The sequence below is a fragment of the Eulemur rufifrons genome, chromosome 29, assembly GCF_041146395.1.
Source record: "Eulemur rufifrons isolate Redbay chromosome 29, OSU_ERuf_1, whole genome shotgun sequence".
In the NCBI taxonomy this organism is placed as follows: Eukaryota; Metazoa; Chordata; class Mammalia; order Primates; family Lemuridae; genus Eulemur; species Eulemur rufifrons.
Window position 1 is genome coordinate 75918956 of NC_091011.1, and position 21075 is coordinate 75940030.

At 37.2% G+C, this 21075-nt stretch overlaps 1 protein-coding gene across 1 annotated transcript; it reads left to right on the plus strand.

The window, feature by feature from the left end:
* The first annotated feature begins 7143 nt into the window (after nt 1-7143).
* On the plus strand, nt 7144-14991 carry HYAL4 (hyaluronidase 4). The gene is made up of 3 exons (XM_069461656.1): nt 7144-8097; nt 12923-13012; nt 14596-14991. The coding sequence occupies exons 1-3, from the start codon at nt 7144-7146 to the stop codon at nt 14989-14991; spliced, it is 1440 nt and encodes a 479-aa protein (XP_069317757.1).
* The last annotated feature ends 6084 nt before the right edge of the window (nt 14992-21075 follow it).

Consider the following 21075-nt stretch of genomic DNA (forward strand, 5'->3'; position numbering starts at 1 on the left):
CATGCAACATTTAAAAAGGTTCAGAAAGCAGATAATTTTTGGTCAAGAAAAGAGGATTTAAATTTTCTGTCCAAATACTATTCAAGGGACTGAATATTTGGAAATAATAATCAACAGGCACACCAAAAAACAAAATCTGCAAGTAATTGGGAAGGGGATAAATAGATACACATCTGCATATACATACATATAGGTAGATAGATTTAGATTTTCCAGAAAATAAAGAATATGTACCAAAACAGCACAAGGAATAGAAATCTTAAGTAATTTAACTCACTGAAGAGCAGAAAATCTTAAAGTCAAGAAATATCCTAATAATGAGGAAAAAGATGTTTACTTCAGTAACTACATATATCAAAGAAAAAGTTAAACATTTGAAAAATTATTAGTTGAATAAGATAGTTTAGGCAATAAAACTCAGTATCTCTAACTCCTGTATTGCCAGCTCCTGAGTAACTAACCTATAGCTTTTCTTATTTTCAAACCTTACATTAAAACAAAACAAAACAAAGCAGGAACCTTACAAGACAAAACTTTTGTACTGTCATCAGCATATGTTGACTTGAATTAACTTAACAACAGTTTTGATTCTCAATTTCACCTGTTACATAAAACCTTCCTTTCCATAGCTCTCATGTGTTCTCTCTGACATGCAACCATCTTACATACCAAGCAGATAGAATTAGAGTGCCGCTGAGTTCACCCGATTGTTTCATGGCTTTCAGAATTCCTCCAATAAATGTGACACATATTAGAATCATTGTTACTTGAGATACTTTATGTATCATATAAATATGATGCCACTGGAGCAATTTCTAGTGTGTTCTGCTGATGGTAACTGGCTCCACAGAATGAGATTTTGACCTTTACTCTTTACTGGCTTCTTTACATTGCACTGGGATTTCCTTATTTTGTGTTGTAGACACACCAGGGTAGTTGGACAGAAGTCAAAGAAAACAATCAGATTTGAGAGAGGATTTACAAAAGGAAAGTCTGAGGAAGAATAAAAATAAATTAAAATAATGCCATGAACATTAAAGAATAAAAAACAAGGTCAGAAGTTGATTTTCATCAAAAAGGTATATAATTGGGTAAAATAAAATGAAATTGAAGTCCTTAAGAAAATCTAAGAAAAATGTGGAAGTTTAATTGGTAACATACAATCTTGCTTCCCAAGTTATTTAAAATCAGATTAGATAAATCACGAAAACTAACATGTAGCCAAGGAAATAAAACAGAACAACCATCTTTTTCTTATCCAATTCCTTCAAATACTTTTATCTGTTGTCACTAGTTTTACCATGTTTACAATCAGAGGAGTCCTATTACTCTATAGCATATTTATCTACTTGTGATAAATAACATACTGACATTATGTGTTCCATTTTGTGGTGCACGATAATACTAGTCAATTTCTTCAAGCCTACCGTTGTTTCTATTAAACACCTATTAAACTATTAACCACCATTAGTTTTCCTTTACCATAGGGAATTAACCAACCTGTAATTAGCTTGTAATACCCAAGTGTCAGAATAGAGCCTTAATTTAAAGCTCTGGCTAATGGTGGTTACTTCAATTAAAAAAAAAATCCTTCTTATTTTCTGAAAAGGGCTTTTCTTGTTAGATTACAGAAAAGCACACCATTTTCTCATGTGACATTATAAAAATGATCTTTGTAACAAAATCCAACTCAGATGTGACTTTCTGTAGGAAGCCATGACTGATTCCTTACGCTGTAGTCAGAATCAATTTGCGTCTTCTTTTATATATCCAAAGAACTTTCAGTTTTTTAATTAAATTAATGGTTTTGAATCTGCTACTACAGCAACGTAGTACAAAATCCCAACAGAAGTTGCTTCCCAAAAAAATCTCAGCCAACCCCTGCCAAGTTTTCTCACTTAACCATCCAATTCTCTTCCCTGGAAACAAGCAATACAACCATTTCTTGAACATCTCTCCAGAGATATTTTTAAGTATGAAAATTATTTATATATGTGTATATACATTTATATCCCTTTCTTAGAAACATGACAACATTCTATATACACCTTACATTTTTAAAAAATTGAAGCATAGGTATAGACAAGTGTAAAACACATATATATTTTAAAGAATATATTAATATCTCATGAACCTGCATATCAAAATGAAGATATTATTATTACCTTATTATTTTTTACTGGTGCATAGTATTCTATTGTATAGAAGGCCGTGCTTTATTTAACCTTTCCCCTAAGGATGAACATTTGTTTCCACTCTTTGAAACAATGACAAGCAATGCTGCAATGAATTGCACAGAAGCAGAATTTCTAGGTGAAAGGTTTTGTGCATTGGTAATTCAGATAGAAATTTCCAATTTTCTGTTTCCACTAGGAATGTGCCCTTTCTTCATTGCAAACAGGTTGAGGTCGATTCCCGCACATTTCACTTTGCTCTAATTTCTTACCTTGCTAAAATATGTATACCTGTTCAGAAAGATGAGTGCTATTTGCAAAGACAGGCAAACCCTAGTTTCCAAGCCATTCCTGGCAGGATTGAGGCAGAATTTGAAATTAATCCATGTTTACCTCAGACGGGACAATGTGATCTGGCCAAAACCTTTTGTCTCTCAAATGCTTGCCCTTCCGCTCCAGTCTTACACCCTGGCATTCAGATCCAAGATCTGGACAATTCAGATCCAACTCTCCTGTTTAAACATTGTTCTGGTCCTTAGGCCTGACACTGGCCTCAGCTCCCAGCCCTAGTTTCTGTGTGGTCACCCTGACTAGTATCCCCGCCCTCCTAGTCAATGGCATGGGTCGTATTTTGGTGAAGGGGAGTGTTTTATTTATAATCTTGATTATGGACATTGAAAGGACTTAACTGACATTTCACAGATCACTGGATTATTTTTTTAGTTCAAAAACTTTAATTGGAAATTTGAAGATTTAAATCAACTTATTATGTTATTTTAGGGAGCTTAGTTGAAAATAGGTTGACAGAGGGAACATTTTATTCAAAATGTGGTCCTAAGACTTTGTGTTCTTTTCCAAGAAAGCTGTTGATCTTGGCTGCAAGAAATTTCAAGTCCTAAAGGAGGATAATACGTTTAGACAAAGACTATATACTTTTTTGGAAAGAAAAACATCTCTCTCAAGTTGCCTTTCTTAAAAATGCAAAATGTTCTTGCTTCACAAAAAATGCAGTCTTTCACACTGAATAATAGTGAATTCACCATTAGCAAAAGTAATACTGAAATAGTCATTTTCATATATCAAAACTTAAGTTTTTTTTAAGAAGACTGGAAGGGAAGCAATTTTGTGTATTCAATATAGCATAGCAGTCATTCATTTAGTAAGAGAGAGGACGTTTGGTATTTTGTGAGTTATACAGTGACCTTGTTTTTTTTTTGTGCTCAGACAAAATTAGAAAGTGGCCTTGCTTTGTCTCATTTTATTGTGGTCTGAGAGCAAACCTGTCTGAGGTTAGCATTCTGTGACATTGTCTAATGGGAGCATTATATGGCCTAGCTGTGAGTGCTGCCAGCTTTCGAATGCTGGGGGCTACTCTTTTTTTTTTTTCTTTTTAATTTATCACAAGCAATTAAGCTTCTATGGGGAAGGAGTGACGGGGAAATAGGAATAAGTAGGGGACAGCAGTCATTCATTTGGCAGGAGAGAGGGATGTTTGGTATTTTGTGGGTTGCACAGTGACTTTGTTTTTTTCTGTGCTTAAACAAAATTAAGAAGTGGCCTTGCTTTGTCTCATTTTATTGTAGTTGGAGAGTAAACTTGTTTAAATTTGACATTCTGTGAGATTGTCTAATGGGAGCATTATACAGGCTAGATGTTAGTACCGCCAGCTTTTGAATGCTGGGGGTTACTTTTTAAAAAAAATTTATCACAAGTAACTAAGCTTTAAGGGGAAGAAGTTACAGGGGAAATAGGAATGAGGAGGGGACAGAGGCTTCTTTGCAGCTATACATGGTGGTCCTGTCTCCCATAAGGGAACCTCCCCACCTTCTTCACGATCTCCTCCATCATCAGGAATAAGGAATGGGAATGAGGTGAGGTCCTGGGGCCTACTTGAGATAGGCCCCATAATTGTGCTGCTTTTGTCACAGTCCCCTGAGTGGGACAAAAAGATTAGAACTGTGACGCCAAGGTCAATGTAAGCCTTCCTCACTGTGACTCTTCCTTCCACCAGAGGAGTCTGAAGAGAAAGCTACTCCCCTCTACCCTACGGCTTTCACGGATGTGTCATTTCACTGGAAATCACTGGTCTGTGGGCCTTCAAAATGTTTTCATAGAAGTTTCCCTGTTGAAGGAAGGGAACTGGTCCTTCATATGTGTTCCCAGAACAAATCTTGCTCCTGAGGAGAGAAAACTGGGATAAAATTTAAGGGACAAGTCCAGGTTAATCTTTTCTCACTCATCATCCCTATCCTCAATATCTTGTCAACTCTTCCTAAAATTCTACCACTTAGAGATTTGTTTAAAGGAGCAAATCTCCCTGGGAAGATTGTGGAAGAGAGAAGGGAGAAGGAAAAGGAACGATGGTGACTCACGGTTATGTGTAGACAATTGCCTGGGTTGCTGTGCTCCGACAGCTAGTTGAGATGCAGGCAGAGCTCAGCAGTGGGGACTCTGGTGGCATGGGGAGGGGTGAGGGAAAGGGGTCTAGCGGCGTTATGAAGCAAGGGCAGGCCTGGGGAGGTTCCCTGCTGAAGGAAAGAGGACAGAGAGACAGACAGCTACAGATTGCACCGTGGGGGAACTGGTAAGTGTCTGGAAGGTGCCACGTGAGGGGATATCCTGACAGCAAGCCATGTTTAATCAGGAGAGTGACAGAGGGTGCGCTAGCACTGTGACCTGGCTGTGTGGGAAGCAGAAACCCGAGACATACAGCAAGCAGAAGACAAGCACAGAATTTCACTTACTGATTCTGCCTGTCTTCATTCTGTTCACACATACCTTATCAGGAGCTATGCCTGCCAACTGCGTTTAACAGGCACCTTCAGTTCTTGGAATAAGGAGAATAGTAACATTCCAGGGTAGAAGGAGAGAGTCACTTGGTAACTTTGTAATAAATGAATGGGGACATTTTGTAGCAGTGAAGAGGGGGCTGACCAAGAGGGAAACAGTAGTCTGTTGACAACTATGTTTTGAATGAAACCAAAAACAGGAAGTGTTCCAGCAGAGATTATTTTTGTATATATGTATAGTCTTCTCTGACAAGAATTTTAGACGTAAAGATAAGCTTTCCCACCCCCCCCATTAATGACTCCTTATACAAATCCATTATTCTTACTCTAGAGCAGAATATAATAAAAAACCAAAGAGAAAGGGCAGTCTTGAGTACCACAATTCTTTTCATACTCATAAAATTAAATTCCCTTGAATATACTATTCTCTCCAATCTGTAATTTAGACTTTCAGTATATTATATCATACTTCTGAGTTAATTTTTTAAATTTTTTTAATTTTTTAAATTTTTTTATTATTTTTTTATTTCAGGATATTATGGGGGTACAAACATTTTGGTTACATGTTATGACTTTCTTGTTCACCTTTGTGTTGTGGGGGAGTACAGATTATTTCAATGGATGAAAATATCTACCTCTATAGCTCTTAAAAACTGATATTTTGTGTATATCCATTTACTCAGGACTTCTTAAATGTCTTTGAATAGAATTTTATAAACGAATTAAAATTTTTGTTTACCTCAGTGTCCTAGGCCTGAGGAATGCTATGAGGTTTGGCTGGGGACACCTGGTGATTAAAAATGATAATGACATACAAGAGGCAGCGCACACATGATGGCTTTGCTGGAGGAAACTCTCAAAAGCCCCAGATTCCAAGTAAACAGCCTCTTATCAATCAGAGTTCCTGGTTGTAAGCAACTGAATCAAAACCTCCCTTACTTGAGCAGAAAAGTGCTGTTCCATCAGGACAATGTTGCCACTTAATAGTAACACCATGGACATCAGGGTCTGGATGCCCTCACAGGCCTGCTGCTCCTGGACACTGTCACCTCCTCCAATCTCAAGACCCCAACTCAAAGTCTAGAATAGGACACATCTAATTGACCTGACCACGGTCATATACCAGCACCCAAACTGCAAGGAAGGCTGGGAAAGCATCTGGAAATTTTGGCTTATTTAATGTCTTCCACCCAGAAACATATGGTCCAGAATTCACTACAGAGGAAAGGGGTCCATATCCTGGGCCCTCAGCCAAAGGACAAATGTCAACTATAGACCCTAACCTCACTAGGCATTAGGCATAACCATTATGCATTTTCATCTTAATAATATAGGAGATTGTAAAGATTTTATGCCATCAAACCCTTTGACGAGCTCTTTGAAAAATAATTATTTTGTAGTCGTTTTACAAAATGATGACTAAAAAGGCAACTTGACAAAGTAGTTGCTATCTTCTCTCTCCTACCGACCAAGCGCCTACCTATATTCCGGGCTCACCTTGAGTGTCTTCTCTGAGGCATTCTTTGACACTGAATCACTTTCTCTTCCTACCTACTCCTTACCCCCACAAGAAGCAATTGCTCTAGTAAATAATCATGTGGCACTTGTTATGCATTTTTATTATTGCAATTTTACATTGCCTTGCCTTCCATGTAATGTGACAATGATCAGGCAAGCCGCTTCATCTCTCTAAGCCTCAGTTTCCTCATTTGTAGAATGGAAATGTAATTATAAGCCTTATACAGTTATTGTAAGATTAAACAAGATGCACATTTATAAAGCACATAAGCATAATGCCTGGGATTTGATGAGTTTTCCAAAGTGATAGTGAATATTATTTTACATCTTTATTGATCATGGGTTCCTTGAAGGCAAGGACCATAACTTATTCATTTTGTTTTCTGGACAAAGGCTCTGATACTTCATGAATGTTTGTTGAATTGCATTGTCGGCCCCTGAATAGAAGCAAGATCACTACACTTGCTTCTATACCTCAATTTATTTATAGTTCTCCGTAAGACTTTAAGTAAAATGCACTTAAACATATAAATGTATGATAATGATATTCATTCAATAGTTGAGTCTTTTTCCTTAAAATTATCACTAATAGAAAATCAAATCTCTCCACAGGTCTTCCAAGTGCATCAAAGCAGAAGATAACATAAGATTTTTATCTTATCATGAAACTATTATCTGAAGGACAATTAAGGCTTTGTGTTGTTCAACCAGTACATCTCACATCATGGCTCTTTATCTTTTTTATTCTGAAGTCTATGTCTTCTCTAAAACCTGCCCGACTTCCAATTTATCAAAGGAAACCCTTTATAGCTGCTTGGAATGCTCCAACAGATCAGTGTTTGAGAAAATATAATTTAAGATTGAATTTGAAAATGTTTCAGGTGATTGGAAGCCCACTGGCCAAGGCTAGGGGGCAAAATGTCACTATATTTTATGTTAATAGATTGGGATACTATCCCTGGTATACATCAGAGGGGGTCCCCATTAATGGGGGTCTCCCCCAGAACATAAGTTTGCAAGTACATCTGGAAAAAGCTGACCAAGACATTAATTACTACATCCCTGCTGAAGATTTCAGTGGACTTGCCGTTATAGACTGGGAATACTGGCGACCACAGTGGGCCCGAAACTGGAATACAAAAGATGTCTACAGACAGAAGTCAAGAAAGCTTATTTCTGATATGCAAAGGAATGGATCAGCTACTGATATTGAATATTTAGCCAAAGCAACCTTTGAAGAAAGTGCAAAAGCTTTCATGAAAGAAACCATCAAATTGGGAATTAAGAGCCGACCCAAGGGCCTTTGGGGTTATTATTTATATCCTGATTGCCACAATTATAATATTTATGCTCCAAACTATACTGGGTCATGCCCAGAAGAGGAAGTTTTGAGGAACAATGAGCTCTCTTGGCTCTGGAATAGCAGTGCTGCTTTGTATCCTTCTATTGGTGTCAGGAAATCCCTTGGAGACAGTGAAAACATTTTGCGCTTCTCACAATTTCGGGTGCACGAATCTATGAGGATCTCCACCATGACATGCCATGATTATGCTCTGCCTGTGTTTGTCTACACAAGGCTAGGGTACAGAGATGAGCCTTTATTTTTTCTTTCTAAGGTAAGAAGCTCCTTGCCCAATGGTGGGGGATTTCCTCCTTATCTCTAAAAGAGACATATCTTGGTTAATTATGCTCTTTGAAGAATTGATTCCAATTAATGGTCTGTTAGCTAGGAACATAATTCTTCCTTGAGTAGTCAACCACTTAGACTCTTCATTTATGCAGACTAAATTTTGATTATCTTATTTTATTGTTATTCTTTTAAGGAACAAAGTAAGGCAGGAAGGAGTCAAAGTGAGATACCAGTAACTATTACACTTCCTGCCCCCCAACTTTGATTGTACTTCCTTGCCATTGTTCATTTAGAAGGTATTGAAATGACTGGCAGTGAACTGGCAGTTAGAAAATCAGAGAGCATGTTTTAAAATGGAGTCATTTTCTCATATATGCGGAAGTGAAATTGGCAATATTTCTTTTTGGCCTTACCATCTCAAATGTCAAGAAAAAATGCGTATTACTGGCTTCAAAAAAGGTATAAGAAAGGTAAAACAATGTGAATATACTTAACTCTACTGAACTGTACACTTAAAAATGATTAAAATGATAAATTTTGGGTTATGAGTTTTTTATGATAATTAAAAAATTTTTTTAAAAATTCTAAAAAGATATGAGGGAGTTTGCAAATCTGTTAAAAGTAGATGAGTCTATAGATTTAGCCGTCTGGGTTATTATTGCTTCTATGAGCACAACTAATGGAAAGTGGACAAGGGAGGTGTGAATTTCTAAATTCAATACTTAAGTCACAAGTAGCTGGTTTTATATCCCTAGGTTAAAGTTTAAAGATAGAAGTTTTAGTATCTCTGATTATTTGTACTCAACCCATATAAGCTTCCAGAGACCTCATATAAACCATGAGGATAACTGTTTAAATTATTCTTTTAAAGGTGACCTTTCAGCCAGATTTTCTCTCCCTTCTTCTCTCTTTGATAGTCTAGCCACTTAAATGGATGCTTCTAGGGAAAGTAGTTGGTACTCTAACCTTTGGATTTGGGTAATTATGTGTATGTGTACACTTTCTACATTGAGAAGACTTGAGGCTTGTTCTGGCTTTCACATTTATGATGCAGTGGTGTTTTAAGATATTACTAGATACCAGGGGCTTACTGTATTTTACTGGGGGCATTGCTTCTTCTCCACCATTACAGGTTTCAATTCATCAGCATATGTTAAAATACAAAGACATTCTGAGTATAAGGCAGGCCAACTAGGAGGCTTAGGAAGGAGGGCTCTACCCTGGCCTGCAGTATCTGTGGAACATACACAGAGTAGAGTGTATTCATCAGAGGGAGAAATGGCGCATATGTAGGAAGTATGGTAACTGCTCTGCCTCTGACACCATTCTTGAGATGAGAAAGGAAAAAAGTCTTTATTGTGAATTGATATTTGTACTACCCAGAGAAATCAGTGATAAATAGTTGAATGAAGAATGTCAGGAAATCAATACTATGTGGAAGGTTTAAAAAAGACATCTAAATATCTACAAAATAATCTTGACTCTAGAATTGAAAGTTAAATACCAGCTTATTTTATAAAACTTTTTTCTGTATTTGACCAAATATTTTCCTTTCTTTGGTGATAGTAAATATATTTTTGGAAGAAACAATAAATATTTTTTTTTTTTTTTAATTTGAGATAGGGTCTTATTCTGTTTCCCAGGCTGGACTGCAGTGGTGCAGTCATAGCTCACTGCAACCTTGCACTCCTAAGCTTAAGCAATTCTCCCACCTCAGCTTCCTGAGTAGCTAGGACTATAGGCACGTAGCACCATGCCAAAATAATTTTAAAATATTTTTGTAGATATAGGTCTTGCTATGCTAATCAGTCTGGTCTCCAACTCCTGGGCTCAAGGGATCCTCCTGCCTCGGCCTCCCAAAATGTTAAGATGACAGGAGTGAGTCACTATGCCCGGGCAGAAACCATAAACTTTAAGGGAAAACATATTCATTTCAAAAGATTAATTTAGATTACTAGTACATTCTGCACATTCTGTCTACTTGAGGTAAGCTTCTTTCTCAAGGGGCTATAGCTTCAGAAATATTTCTCTTTTTTCTCAGGAAAAAAGGAACAACAGTTTGGGTCTCATCCCATTCTGCACCCTTTCCTTTCTGAATGGCAAGCTATTCCCAAGCGTTTTAAACCATCAATGTACCCACCATTGTACCCTAAATGACTACTTATTGCTTCCATTTCTTACTTGTCCAACGTCTGCATTTTAGAACATACACACATACAGTTAAGATTAGAAAAAGCATTTGTCAGTAAGTAGCAAATCTCTTAACCTCCCTGGACCTCAGTGCTTCAGTGTCTTAACGTACAAAATGGGACAGTATTACCTGCCCTACTTACCTAGCAGAAGTATTATGAAAATCAAATGAGAAAATGCATATGAAATTTAAAGCACTACAGAAATATGTGTGATGTAGCTATTACTTTTTACAGATATCAAAGCCTTAAACTTAAACATGGGCTAAGAATGGAAGCTCAGGCAGCAGCCATAGCTTGGGAGAATAACACGAAGGCAGTAAAACCTCAGGTCATACATAAGATGCCTACACTGCCTGCATATAAATGCAACCTAGGTATAACCTGATGCTGTGCTTTTAGAAAACAACATAAGGAGTTTTCTTGACTGTGGATTTAAAGATGTTTATCCCTGCAATTAATTAATGGTCTCTCCGGTAAGGCACCAAGGGAGCTCATTAGTAATGCTCCAGCTCCCCACAGTGGGCGCCTTGCTGACATGCACTCTGGTAAGCACCAGGGACTGAACCCACGTGTGGAGAATGAGTCCTCTGATTGCCCCACCCTCTGCTTCTGAAACCTTGATTCGAGCCTGAGGATCGTGGGTACGGGCAAGGCAGCCCTACACCACGCTGGGACCTGGGAGGTTCGTTTTCACCACATCTGCTTTGTTCCTTTATTTCTCCTTTCATGGGACACCATCTATGTCGCTTATGATCTCAGGTGGTCCCAATCCACTCCTAGAGGCTTCCCTTACTGGGTAATGAATGCCCTTGCTTTTCTGATCCCCCAAACACAGCTGCTTTGTGATTCATTCAGCACCCTCCTCTCTGCTGGTGACAGTGAACTAATTTGGTGAGAAACTAATTTGAGAACTAATTTGGAAGAAACTCATACCAGCCTCACCAGGTGTGGCTTTCACCACAAACATCTGTAGCTTTCATACTTGCTGAATATTATCAATAACCTGAAAATACAAAATGTAAATGCTGTGTCCCCTCCTCCTTTGATGCAACGCCTTAACCCAAAGGAGGGCTGTTGGGGATTTCTGCCCCTCTGATCACACCATGTGAATATCACATGTCTGGATTCAGGGAAGTTTCAAAGTGAGCAGAGTGAGCAATTCTGCTCCCTTATGTCTTAACCAAAAGAGGCAACGGACATGGACCTAGCAAAGTCTGCAGTCTGGGTGCTTCATGGATGGCTGTTCCTCTGTCCCTATTCATCATACCTGTGACAGTTTTCACAGTTCTTTCGTTTACACTAGTGTATCTGAGCCTCACGAAACCTCCACACACTCCTGTCATGTCAGCTCTGACCTGTATGACAGATACTGTGGTCATAGGGAATGAAAATGGATGTGAATCTGAAAGGGAAATTAGTTAAACCCCAAATCTCTTTTGTTTTTTGAAAGTTACCAGAAAATACCCCCCCAAAACTTAAAAACTCAACTTGTAAAACTTTTGAGAATTAGACTATAAAAATGTCAGATAAGGAGAACTATCTCTCAGATACCATTATTGATATAAATTACCCAAGGCAAAATACAGTTTAAAGTTCTGCTTTTTTTTTTCTACCGAATCACCCAATTTCATTTTCCAGCATGTCCCTGGTGAAAATTCAACCTTGGTGTAGCAGAATGCATTGTAATTTAAAAAACTAGGAAATCAACTACATTCAACTCTTAATTTCCCCATGAAACAGCCTCTATCCGTGTTAATCTTTAAACATTAAAACAATAATCCTTTAAGATTACAAAACCAAAATTCCCACTGCTGAAATCTTGCTTTCACATATCTTAATCATATTGGGGAAAATCTCAGTGGCTTTATCATGGGTGGATGACTCAAAAATGAAGCCCATTAAATCAGGTACTTTGAAATTAAACACAAGTAATTTTAGAAACCAAATAAAAAGGCTGGGCCAAATCAGGGCCTGTAAGCCCTTACCACTGTTTCTTTGCCAGGCCTTGGAATCGAAATGACACAAAACCATTCAAGTCACTGCAGAGGTGAAGTTCCACAGGGGCATATTGCAATATGAAAAAGAAACATGTTTAAGAGGATTGCATTTGTGGCAGGAAAAACTTTTGGATTGAACCCATGAACTCGAATAAGAAAATCGCTCAAATTTGCTTTTTGTCTAACATCATTTCCATGGTCTCAAATAAATATAAAATAAACAGCAAGTAATAAGTCATTAGCAAAAAAACATAAAGCAAGAAATGCACATTAAAATGATATATAACATAACTACATTTAAGAATATGTTCCAATATCAAATGGCAAATTTCAATAATGCTAAAACCACAATTACTTTTGCACCAACCTAATAATATCCTCCATGGCAAAATGTAAATTATTCTTTAAAAATATTTATATGTTTTTTGAATATGATTATAGAGTGTGATTTAAACATTGGTTCATGCAACATGTATGTTACTCTAAAAAAGTGGAGAGTAGTCTCTATGGAGTATGTGAGCTCAGTTCCAGCCTTGTTATACTGAACTCAGCTTCTAAATCTAATCCCTGGTGGCTTGTTTTACATTCAAATTAACAATGAACTCTACCCTCTTCCTTCTAGCAAGATCTAGTCAGTACCATAGGAGAAAGTGCTGCCTTGGGTGCTGCAGGCATTGTTATTTGGGGAGACATGAATTTAACTTCATCTGAGGTAAGTCAGTACCTTGAAGGTATATTTCATGTTTTTTTAAAGTACTTACTCTGTTTTCTTGTAGAACTCACTCTAATCAAACCTATCATGGCCCCTATGGTAAACCAGCTTTAGAATAAAAGTCCAAATTAGTGCCTGATACACAGGAAGGGCTCATTAAACACTGTTAACTTTTGTAAAGATAGTTATCATAACACCATACTTGTTGAATATTTACTATGTGCTGAGACTGTGCTAAGAGATATTTTTGTGTAGCATTTGCTCACTTACTGGTCCCATGAGGTAGTGACTATCATCTTCATTTACAGATGAGGAAACAAGAGATGAAACCTAACTAGGATAACAGCTAGTTAGGCTAGTTAGTGGAGGAGCTGACATTTACCATAGACAGTTTGACACTAGAGCCCTCGCATTTAACCACTACATAAAATGTTTTATGGTCTACCTTGAGCAGTAGAAACAGGTGGTAACTTTTTAATCTCCACGCTCAAGTTATTTTTTTTTCTCAACAGAGAAATTAACTGAAAGTTAAAAGCATTTAAAATAAGATTTATATGTCTCTTCAGATTTCTCCCAGCTGAGATACTTACTCCTAGAAATCTTCCTAGTTTTCCCCAATCCACATTAATCACAATCCCTTCTGCATTTCCAGATGTCATTTGTTTATATCTCTATAGTGTAACACATTTTGGCTTGAATTATAAAACTAGTACCCTCAACATTTTTTGTTAAATTGAATTTTTTGGAAGTCCATGATGATTTGATAGTATTCTTAGAATTTTACAGGCTCAATTTGTTGCTACTGAGATATCACTCATGAAACTATTTATGACTAGGTCCACCTATGAGAATTAGGTAGAAACTGAGAGGATCAATTTCTGACTTTCCAGATGTGATATTTCCACTTCAGTCCCTATGTGGCTGGTGAGAATAGCTTCATCAGGAAGTTGGGTGCACGACTCAGGTGGCCTCTATTCGGAACACATAATAAGAACCACACACACAAAAATTACCTAATCCCTCACAGGCTTTTTTGTGTTTGAATTGTATATAGAACTATGGGACCCAGGACACTGGATATTTGAGCATAATTATCAGAAAAATCCAGAAGGTTACAGGTTGATATTCAAAAATAAATGGTAAAATATTATGATTCAGGTTCTAACACACCATGAATGGCACAACATACAAGGTGGCCTGAGGACAGCAGCTCTGGCATGATTTTTAATTTGGGTTTGCTCCTCTCCTTTTCATACTCATTAACTTGGGAGCTAAAAGGGGGGAAAGTTGTAAATTGGTGGAAGGGAAGGTCTCATATGTTGATTCTGGGGCCCATGTGCAAGTTCGGTTGCTTAGTATCACTGTAACATATTGTCCATCTCTTGTCCCTTAGACCTCACCCCTTTTTGGTCTGGGACCCCCATGTTATGCTTCCTGGGAGCTTAAGAGTTCACCAACTGAAATCAAGCCATTGGATTTCAATCAAGTCCAAAAAGCTGCCTAGTGGGCCTGGAAGCTCTAACCCTATCAGTACCAGAAGAAACACTAAAATTCATTTTTTTTTTTTTTGCCTACATTTGTAGGGTAACTGCACAAAGGTGAAGCAGTTTGTGAGTTCCGATTTAGGGAGCTACATAGTCAACGTGACCAGAGCTGCTGAGGTGTGCAGCCTTCACCTCTGCAGGAATAACGGGAGATGCATAAGGAAGACGTGGAAAGCTCCCAATTACCTTCACTTGAACCCTGCAAGTTACCACATAGAGGCCTCTGAGGATGGGGAATTTACTGTGAAAGGAAAAGCATCCGACGCGGACCTAGCAGTGATGGCGGAGAAATTTTCCTGTCATTGTTATCAGGGATACGAAGGAGCTGACTGCAGAGAAATGAAGACGGCTGATGGCTGCTCTGGGGTTTTCCCTTGTTCTGGCTCACTGACAACACTATGTCTGCTGGTTTTAGCAGGATGCGGGAACATTTAGTTGTGGGATAATTGCGTTTAAAGGGAAGTATGTGGTCTCTAGAATATTCTAGGAAAGAGATGAAACTTATGATTTTTTTCTCTCATGAATTCCACTGAGAGGTACTACAAGTGGACATTATTAATGTCACTTAACATAAACAGAAACCTGTAATTTGTTTCCAGTTTAGCCAAGAAACCAGATCCAGGAATAAAATCAATATACTCTTTTTCCCTACTGAAATGTTTAAGTTGGATTTAAACTAAAGTGGTATATTTTAATCTTTGTGAGAGTATATATACATGAAAATGTACATGGGAATATTACATTATTGATTTCAAAGACTGTTTTCCCAGCTAGCAATTTATTTAAGGACAGATTACTAAGTAATCATCTGATTCAACAGAAGGAGTCATCTCAGGCCTTGAACTGGTAAATTCATCTACCAAAGAGGACCAAAGGCAGAATTTTTGTTCCAGCCTCAGGTTCATACTAGGCTTCTGCTTTTCATCTGGACTCACTGAGTACAGAACCATCCCTGATGTGGCTTCTCATGCGGGGCCAGGGGCTGAGGCAAGGGGAGCTGTTCCCAACTCATTGCAAAGGCATCTGTTCCGATATGGCACCTTTCTCACCCACCATGAGTCCTTCCCTCACAGACCCTGGCAGCCTGAATACTGTGAAAGGTTTGGGGATAATTTCCATGCTTGCCTAAGCTGTCACTGCTATAGATCCAGAAGCTGGAGCCTTGTTAATAAAAATGCAGCTGGTGACTTTCGCAAAAAAAAAAAAATTGTTATTTACAAAAAGGTTTAATAAATGACATTTAAGGGACCCAGAAGTGCTACTGAGGCCAGGCGCGGTGGCTCACGCCTGTAATCCCAGCACTCTGGGAGGCCGAGGTGGGAGGATTGTTTGAGCTCAGGAGTTCGAGACCAGACTGAGCAAGAGCGAGACCCCCACCTCTACTAAAAATAGAAAGAAATGATCTGGACAGCGAAAAATATATATAGAAAAAAATTAGCTGGGCATGGTGGTGCATGCCTGTAGTCCCAGCTACTCGGGAGGCTGAGGCAGAAGGATTGCTTAAGCTCAGGAGTTTGAGGTTGCTGTGAGCTTAACGCCACGACACTCTAGCCCAGGCAACAGAGCGAAACTCTGTCTCAAAAAAATAAAAAAAAAAAAAGAAGTGCTATTGAAAAGGGGTCCTATGAGAAATATTAGTTATTTTTACCTCCCCCAACGCCACATATTAGTTTTGAGTAGTGGATTTAGAATCATTTTGAATCTAATCTGAATCATGGTTTTACTACCTATGTGGTTGTGTGACCCTGGGCAAGTTATTTATAGTCCCCATTTTGTCATCTTTAAGTTGGTAATATAAGCCTACCGCAGTGATTTATTCTGAGTACATGGAATAACATAGCCTTGCATACTTTGACTGTGAGTACATGATGCTGATCCTCAACCATCAGTGCTTGATCATTCAAGTAGTGGAAAAGCTCAGGATAAAACAGGGTCTTGGGAAATTTCCTCTTCCTGATGCTATGTTCTATTTTATATCACTTATGCACTGTATCCTTCTTTCGAGTCATGTACATTTGATAGGATTTCCTTCTGGAGACAATCTTCTTAGAAAGTAAACTCAAGAATCTTTATGATGTTGTTATAGAAGGAATGATAGTTGATTCAACCTCCTTCTCCACCTTCTTTTTTCTGTTGAAACATTTGCAATACATGTGTGCTCTTTTCAATTCTGGGTCTCTGATAGTTAGATGTTCTTGACATTGTTAAGGTCTAATTTATAAATGTAAAACACAAATTAAATAAAGCAAAAAAAACTTTTACTATACCATGAATGACAGGTAGCATTGCATAGATTAACTTTGTAAAAAATTAAATTTATTTTCATATTAAAGATGACATAATCACATGATAGAAGATTTGTAAAATAAAAAAAATAGTAAAGGAAATCACCAATAATCATTATAACATATACTGGTAACTTTGGGTGTATTTTTTCTAGCATTTCTTCTAAAGACTTTTTTACATCATTGTAATAATAATATATGAATATTTTTGCATCCTGCGTTTTTGACTTAACTATATATTATAGGTGGTTTTCATGTTATTTCATAATTCTTATAGAGATTATTTAAAATCATTTTTAAGATCATATCATAGTCTATCAACTGGATGTAACACAATTTAATTAATAATTTTCCTTACATTTTGATTTTGAATGTCAAGCTTTTACTATTAATATTTAGTCACCTCGACAGAGAAGACCTTGAAGATCACCCTCCTAATTCATTCATTCACTCATTGATCAATTTGTTTATTAATCAATTTCTTGAGCATTACTTGTTATCAGGAACTGTATAGGCCTTGGAATACATCCTTGAACAAGACAAAGAGCCCTGACTTCTTGGAACTAACATTATAGCTGGGGAAGACAGTTATTAAACACACAAATAAGCAATTTATATCATACATTAGAAGGGGACAAGATTTATGGGAAAGAAAATAGAGAGCAGAGTGGGGGAGGGTGAGATTTTCCATGTGTTAGACCTCATCCAGCAGGTGTCATTTGAATGAAAACTTGAAAGCAGAGAGGGAGAGGTAGCCACGAGGATATTTGGCGAAGGGTGTTTCGGGCAGGTGTTCCGGGCAGCTGGTGCAAATTTGGTAGTGGGCCTGGTGTATTCAAGGAACAGCAAGAGGCGCCGGGACTGGAATATTTCCCTTCGCCATCAACTTCCCTAGTTTATTCTTTGGTCTGTAGCACTTATCACCTATGTCATCTGACATAGTATATATTAATATTATATATTTGTTTATTTTCTGTCTTTCTTCAAAAGAACTAGGAAAACAAGCACTTCCTTTTGTTCACCGCTAGAACACTACTTGCTACAGTGCCTGGCACAAAGTAGATGTTCAGCAAGTATTGTTAAATGTAGGAATCAATGAATAATTTAGAAACCTGAATCAGTGGAACCTATAAATATGTTAAATTTGTTTTTGTTTTTTACTCTGCACATTAATAGTGAGTTATTGCAAAGTCACTCTCAAGCATTACTGTTCTATTTTAATCCTAGCATATTAGCCTATGAAAGCACATAGTCTAACTCACCTGTGAAGTGTTAAGGCCTGGAGTGAATAAATCACTTGGCAAACTCAAACAGCTAGCTTGTAAAAAGGCCAATCTGGAATCCCAGTTGCTGAGTTTTCTTTCTATCATAACTTTGTCTTCCTCTTATAATTGAATCCAAATATATTTATTCTGCTTTTGACTGTGAATGTAATGCATTTTTAATATCTCTTAATTTGGGCTGCTACTCCAGTTTATGTTCTATCAATCTGCACATCTTCGAGCTGTTGATTATCTGTGGATTTAATTTGGTTCCCTGCTCCTGGATAGGAAATCCACCTCCTAAACTGCTAGATGACCTCAGCTTCTCAGGATCATATTAACCTCCCTTTATGGAAGTAGCAATATCCTCAGCCACTCTAATCTTTGGTGTTCTTCCTTATAAAAGGGAGATAATAGTGGTGTCTTTTGTCCTTTTATACAGATTTAATGATATAGACTAGTTAACATAGTACAAAACTGGCACATAAAAAAAACCTATCAAATTTTAGCCATTGTTATCATAATGGTCCTCATAAAAGCTGTGATAGATAATATTATCTCTATTTTGAGTTAGAAATTATATATGGCTCAGAGTATTGAAATGACTTACTATCACACGGAAGTTCCCAGGCCTTGAACATTTTCTTTTCCACCTTACACTAATTATATTTCAATCAGACCTCAGCAGAAAACACAGAAGACTTATTTGCACTTATTTCTTTTTTCTTTTCTTTTCTTTTCTTTTTTTTTTTTTTTTACCAATTTACAGAGAAATGTAACTCACAAATATACTGATTATGGTATCAGGCAGTCAGTACTTTTATCGACCCCATGGAAGAAAACCTGTTAAAATAACCGGTCTATTAGCAATGCACCCATCTGACATACTCTAAATATCTAAATATTATTTATCCATAAAAGAAACCAGAGCCCCTAAGAAAAATGTCCAATTCCAGGTCTAAGACAGGAAATGTACAAGATGCATTTGGAATATCTTATAATACCACAAAACAAGGAAGCTATCAGAATAGTATCAAAAGCATTCATAAGCCAACTTAAAGAGTCTCTCACTGCAAAGGATGGGAAAATTTTAAAATCACTGAAGAAAAACCAGCTGCAATGGGTTGAAATATATCAGGTAAGTTTAAATCTAGGAAGTTAAAATGACGCTAAAAAAAAAAAAAACCAACCCTTCATTGGACACCTTTGAAGGATATTAATTAGTGAACTCATTATTCTGAAATCTGGTAAAGAGAAAGAATCAACCATTTATTCTGCATTTCCTACACAAACTATACCTGAGGGTAAGCAAACAGTGAAGGAGAGTAAGTTTCTTTTTTATTCAAGCCAATAAATGAAGAAAATATGATAGAAATAAAATATAACCATTTTTTAATCCCTAATGAATTAATGGATAAAGGCATTGATCCTCAATGGCTGCTAACATCAGAAAAAGAAATTTAACCAGACATCACCTGGTTGAAGTATGAAACATCAGCTAAGAATAATTATTCCAGAAGTGAAACTGAAATTTGATCATGCCACTAATATCTAGCTACTCCCAGTGTTTTTTCAGCATGGTTTGAGAAAAAAAAATTGACCCTACTAATTCACAGGAAACATAAGGGGCAAGAGAAAATGGTGAACAAGTTAGGGATGTAATAATCAAAATTCAGATCCTAGGAAACTCCACAGGGAAAAAAGCCTGGATTTATCAACAAATAGCAGGAAAAAAATGGAACAAGAACCAATGTGTATATCAACATGGGGATTTTAAAATAAATCATAGTATATCGGTACAATGGGGTACCATGTAGTTTTAAAAGGGAATGGAGAATGACATCTTTATGCTAATGTCAAAAGATATCTAAAATAAAATTGTCTTGTTAAGACTTTGTTATTGTTACCAAGCAATCAATGAGCTCTGTGTCTGATGCACACAGAAACTAATACCATGGACAGCGACCTTTGGGAAAAGACAAGCCTTATTGCAAGTGCATTGGCCAGGAGATAGGAGGAAATACTCCAATCTGTCTCCCCAAGCTGGGGTCAGGATCAGGTTTTATAACCATAGGGTAATGAGGTGTGATCTGATTGGCTCTTGCAACAAAGTGGTGCCAGGAGACATCCTTTGACTGGTCCATGCCATTGGGTGATGCCAGGGCTCTATCCAATTGGATCCTGGATCTTGCTATGTAGTGTCTGGTTCTTAATTCAGTTCCTGCTCCTAGGTCCAAGTATTAACAGTTAGGTTCCACCTGTGGTTGCATGCTTGGTTTATATGGGCATGCTCAGGTATGTCACCTTCAACCGGGGGGTCCACAGCAAACAAAAAACAACTCACAACTTTGTTACAGAAAAGTTGAGCTGGATTTGTCTGTTGCAGTTATATGACCTAACCATATTAGGAGAAACTCATGATCTTATACATTAGGAATATATTTTCAATCACATTTTAAAAAGACTTCCTAGAGATAGCTAAACCAATCTAAAGTTTCTTAAGCATCTAATAAGTGTGAAACTCTAAGTGATATAGATTTTACAAAGCTATTAATGATCAAGGAAGTGATAATCTCATTGAGGAAAGGGAATCAGGAGAAGCCATCTTGAAGCCATATACACCAAGTGTAAAGTAATATGTATTGCTATCAATTTTTTGAGATTTTGCTTATTCTAAACCTTGAACAATAGCTCCATTACAGCATTGTAATTGTAAACTTCTGGAATAAAGATTTAATAATCGGAAAAATAAATTTTGTGCCAAAGTGAATATTAGTACCATGCTTTTTTCCCCTACCAGATTACTAAATACATAAAGACTCTGCTACTTTTGTTTTTTAATGCTGATCTTAAGAACATGGAAATATTTGAACATTACTAAAAATTCACATGTAAACTGGACACTTGGTTCCATTTAAGAGCCCAGAGCCATTAATTGTTTTACTTCAAGTATCACTTTATGCAAACTTAAA

Coding starts and splice junctions, on each gene's coding strand:
- HYAL4 (XM_069461656.1), top strand. CDS start 7,144: ATGAAACTATTATCTGAAGGACAATTAAGGCTTTGTGTTGTTCAACCA. Junction 8,098..12,922: donor CTTTATTTTTTCTTTCTAAG/GTAAGAAGCTCC, acceptor TCTTCCTTCTAG/CAAGATCTAGTCAGTACCAT. Junction 13,013..14,595: donor TGAATTTAACTTCATCTGAG/GTAAGTCAGTAC, acceptor CTACATTTGTAG/GGTAACTGCACAAAGGTGAA.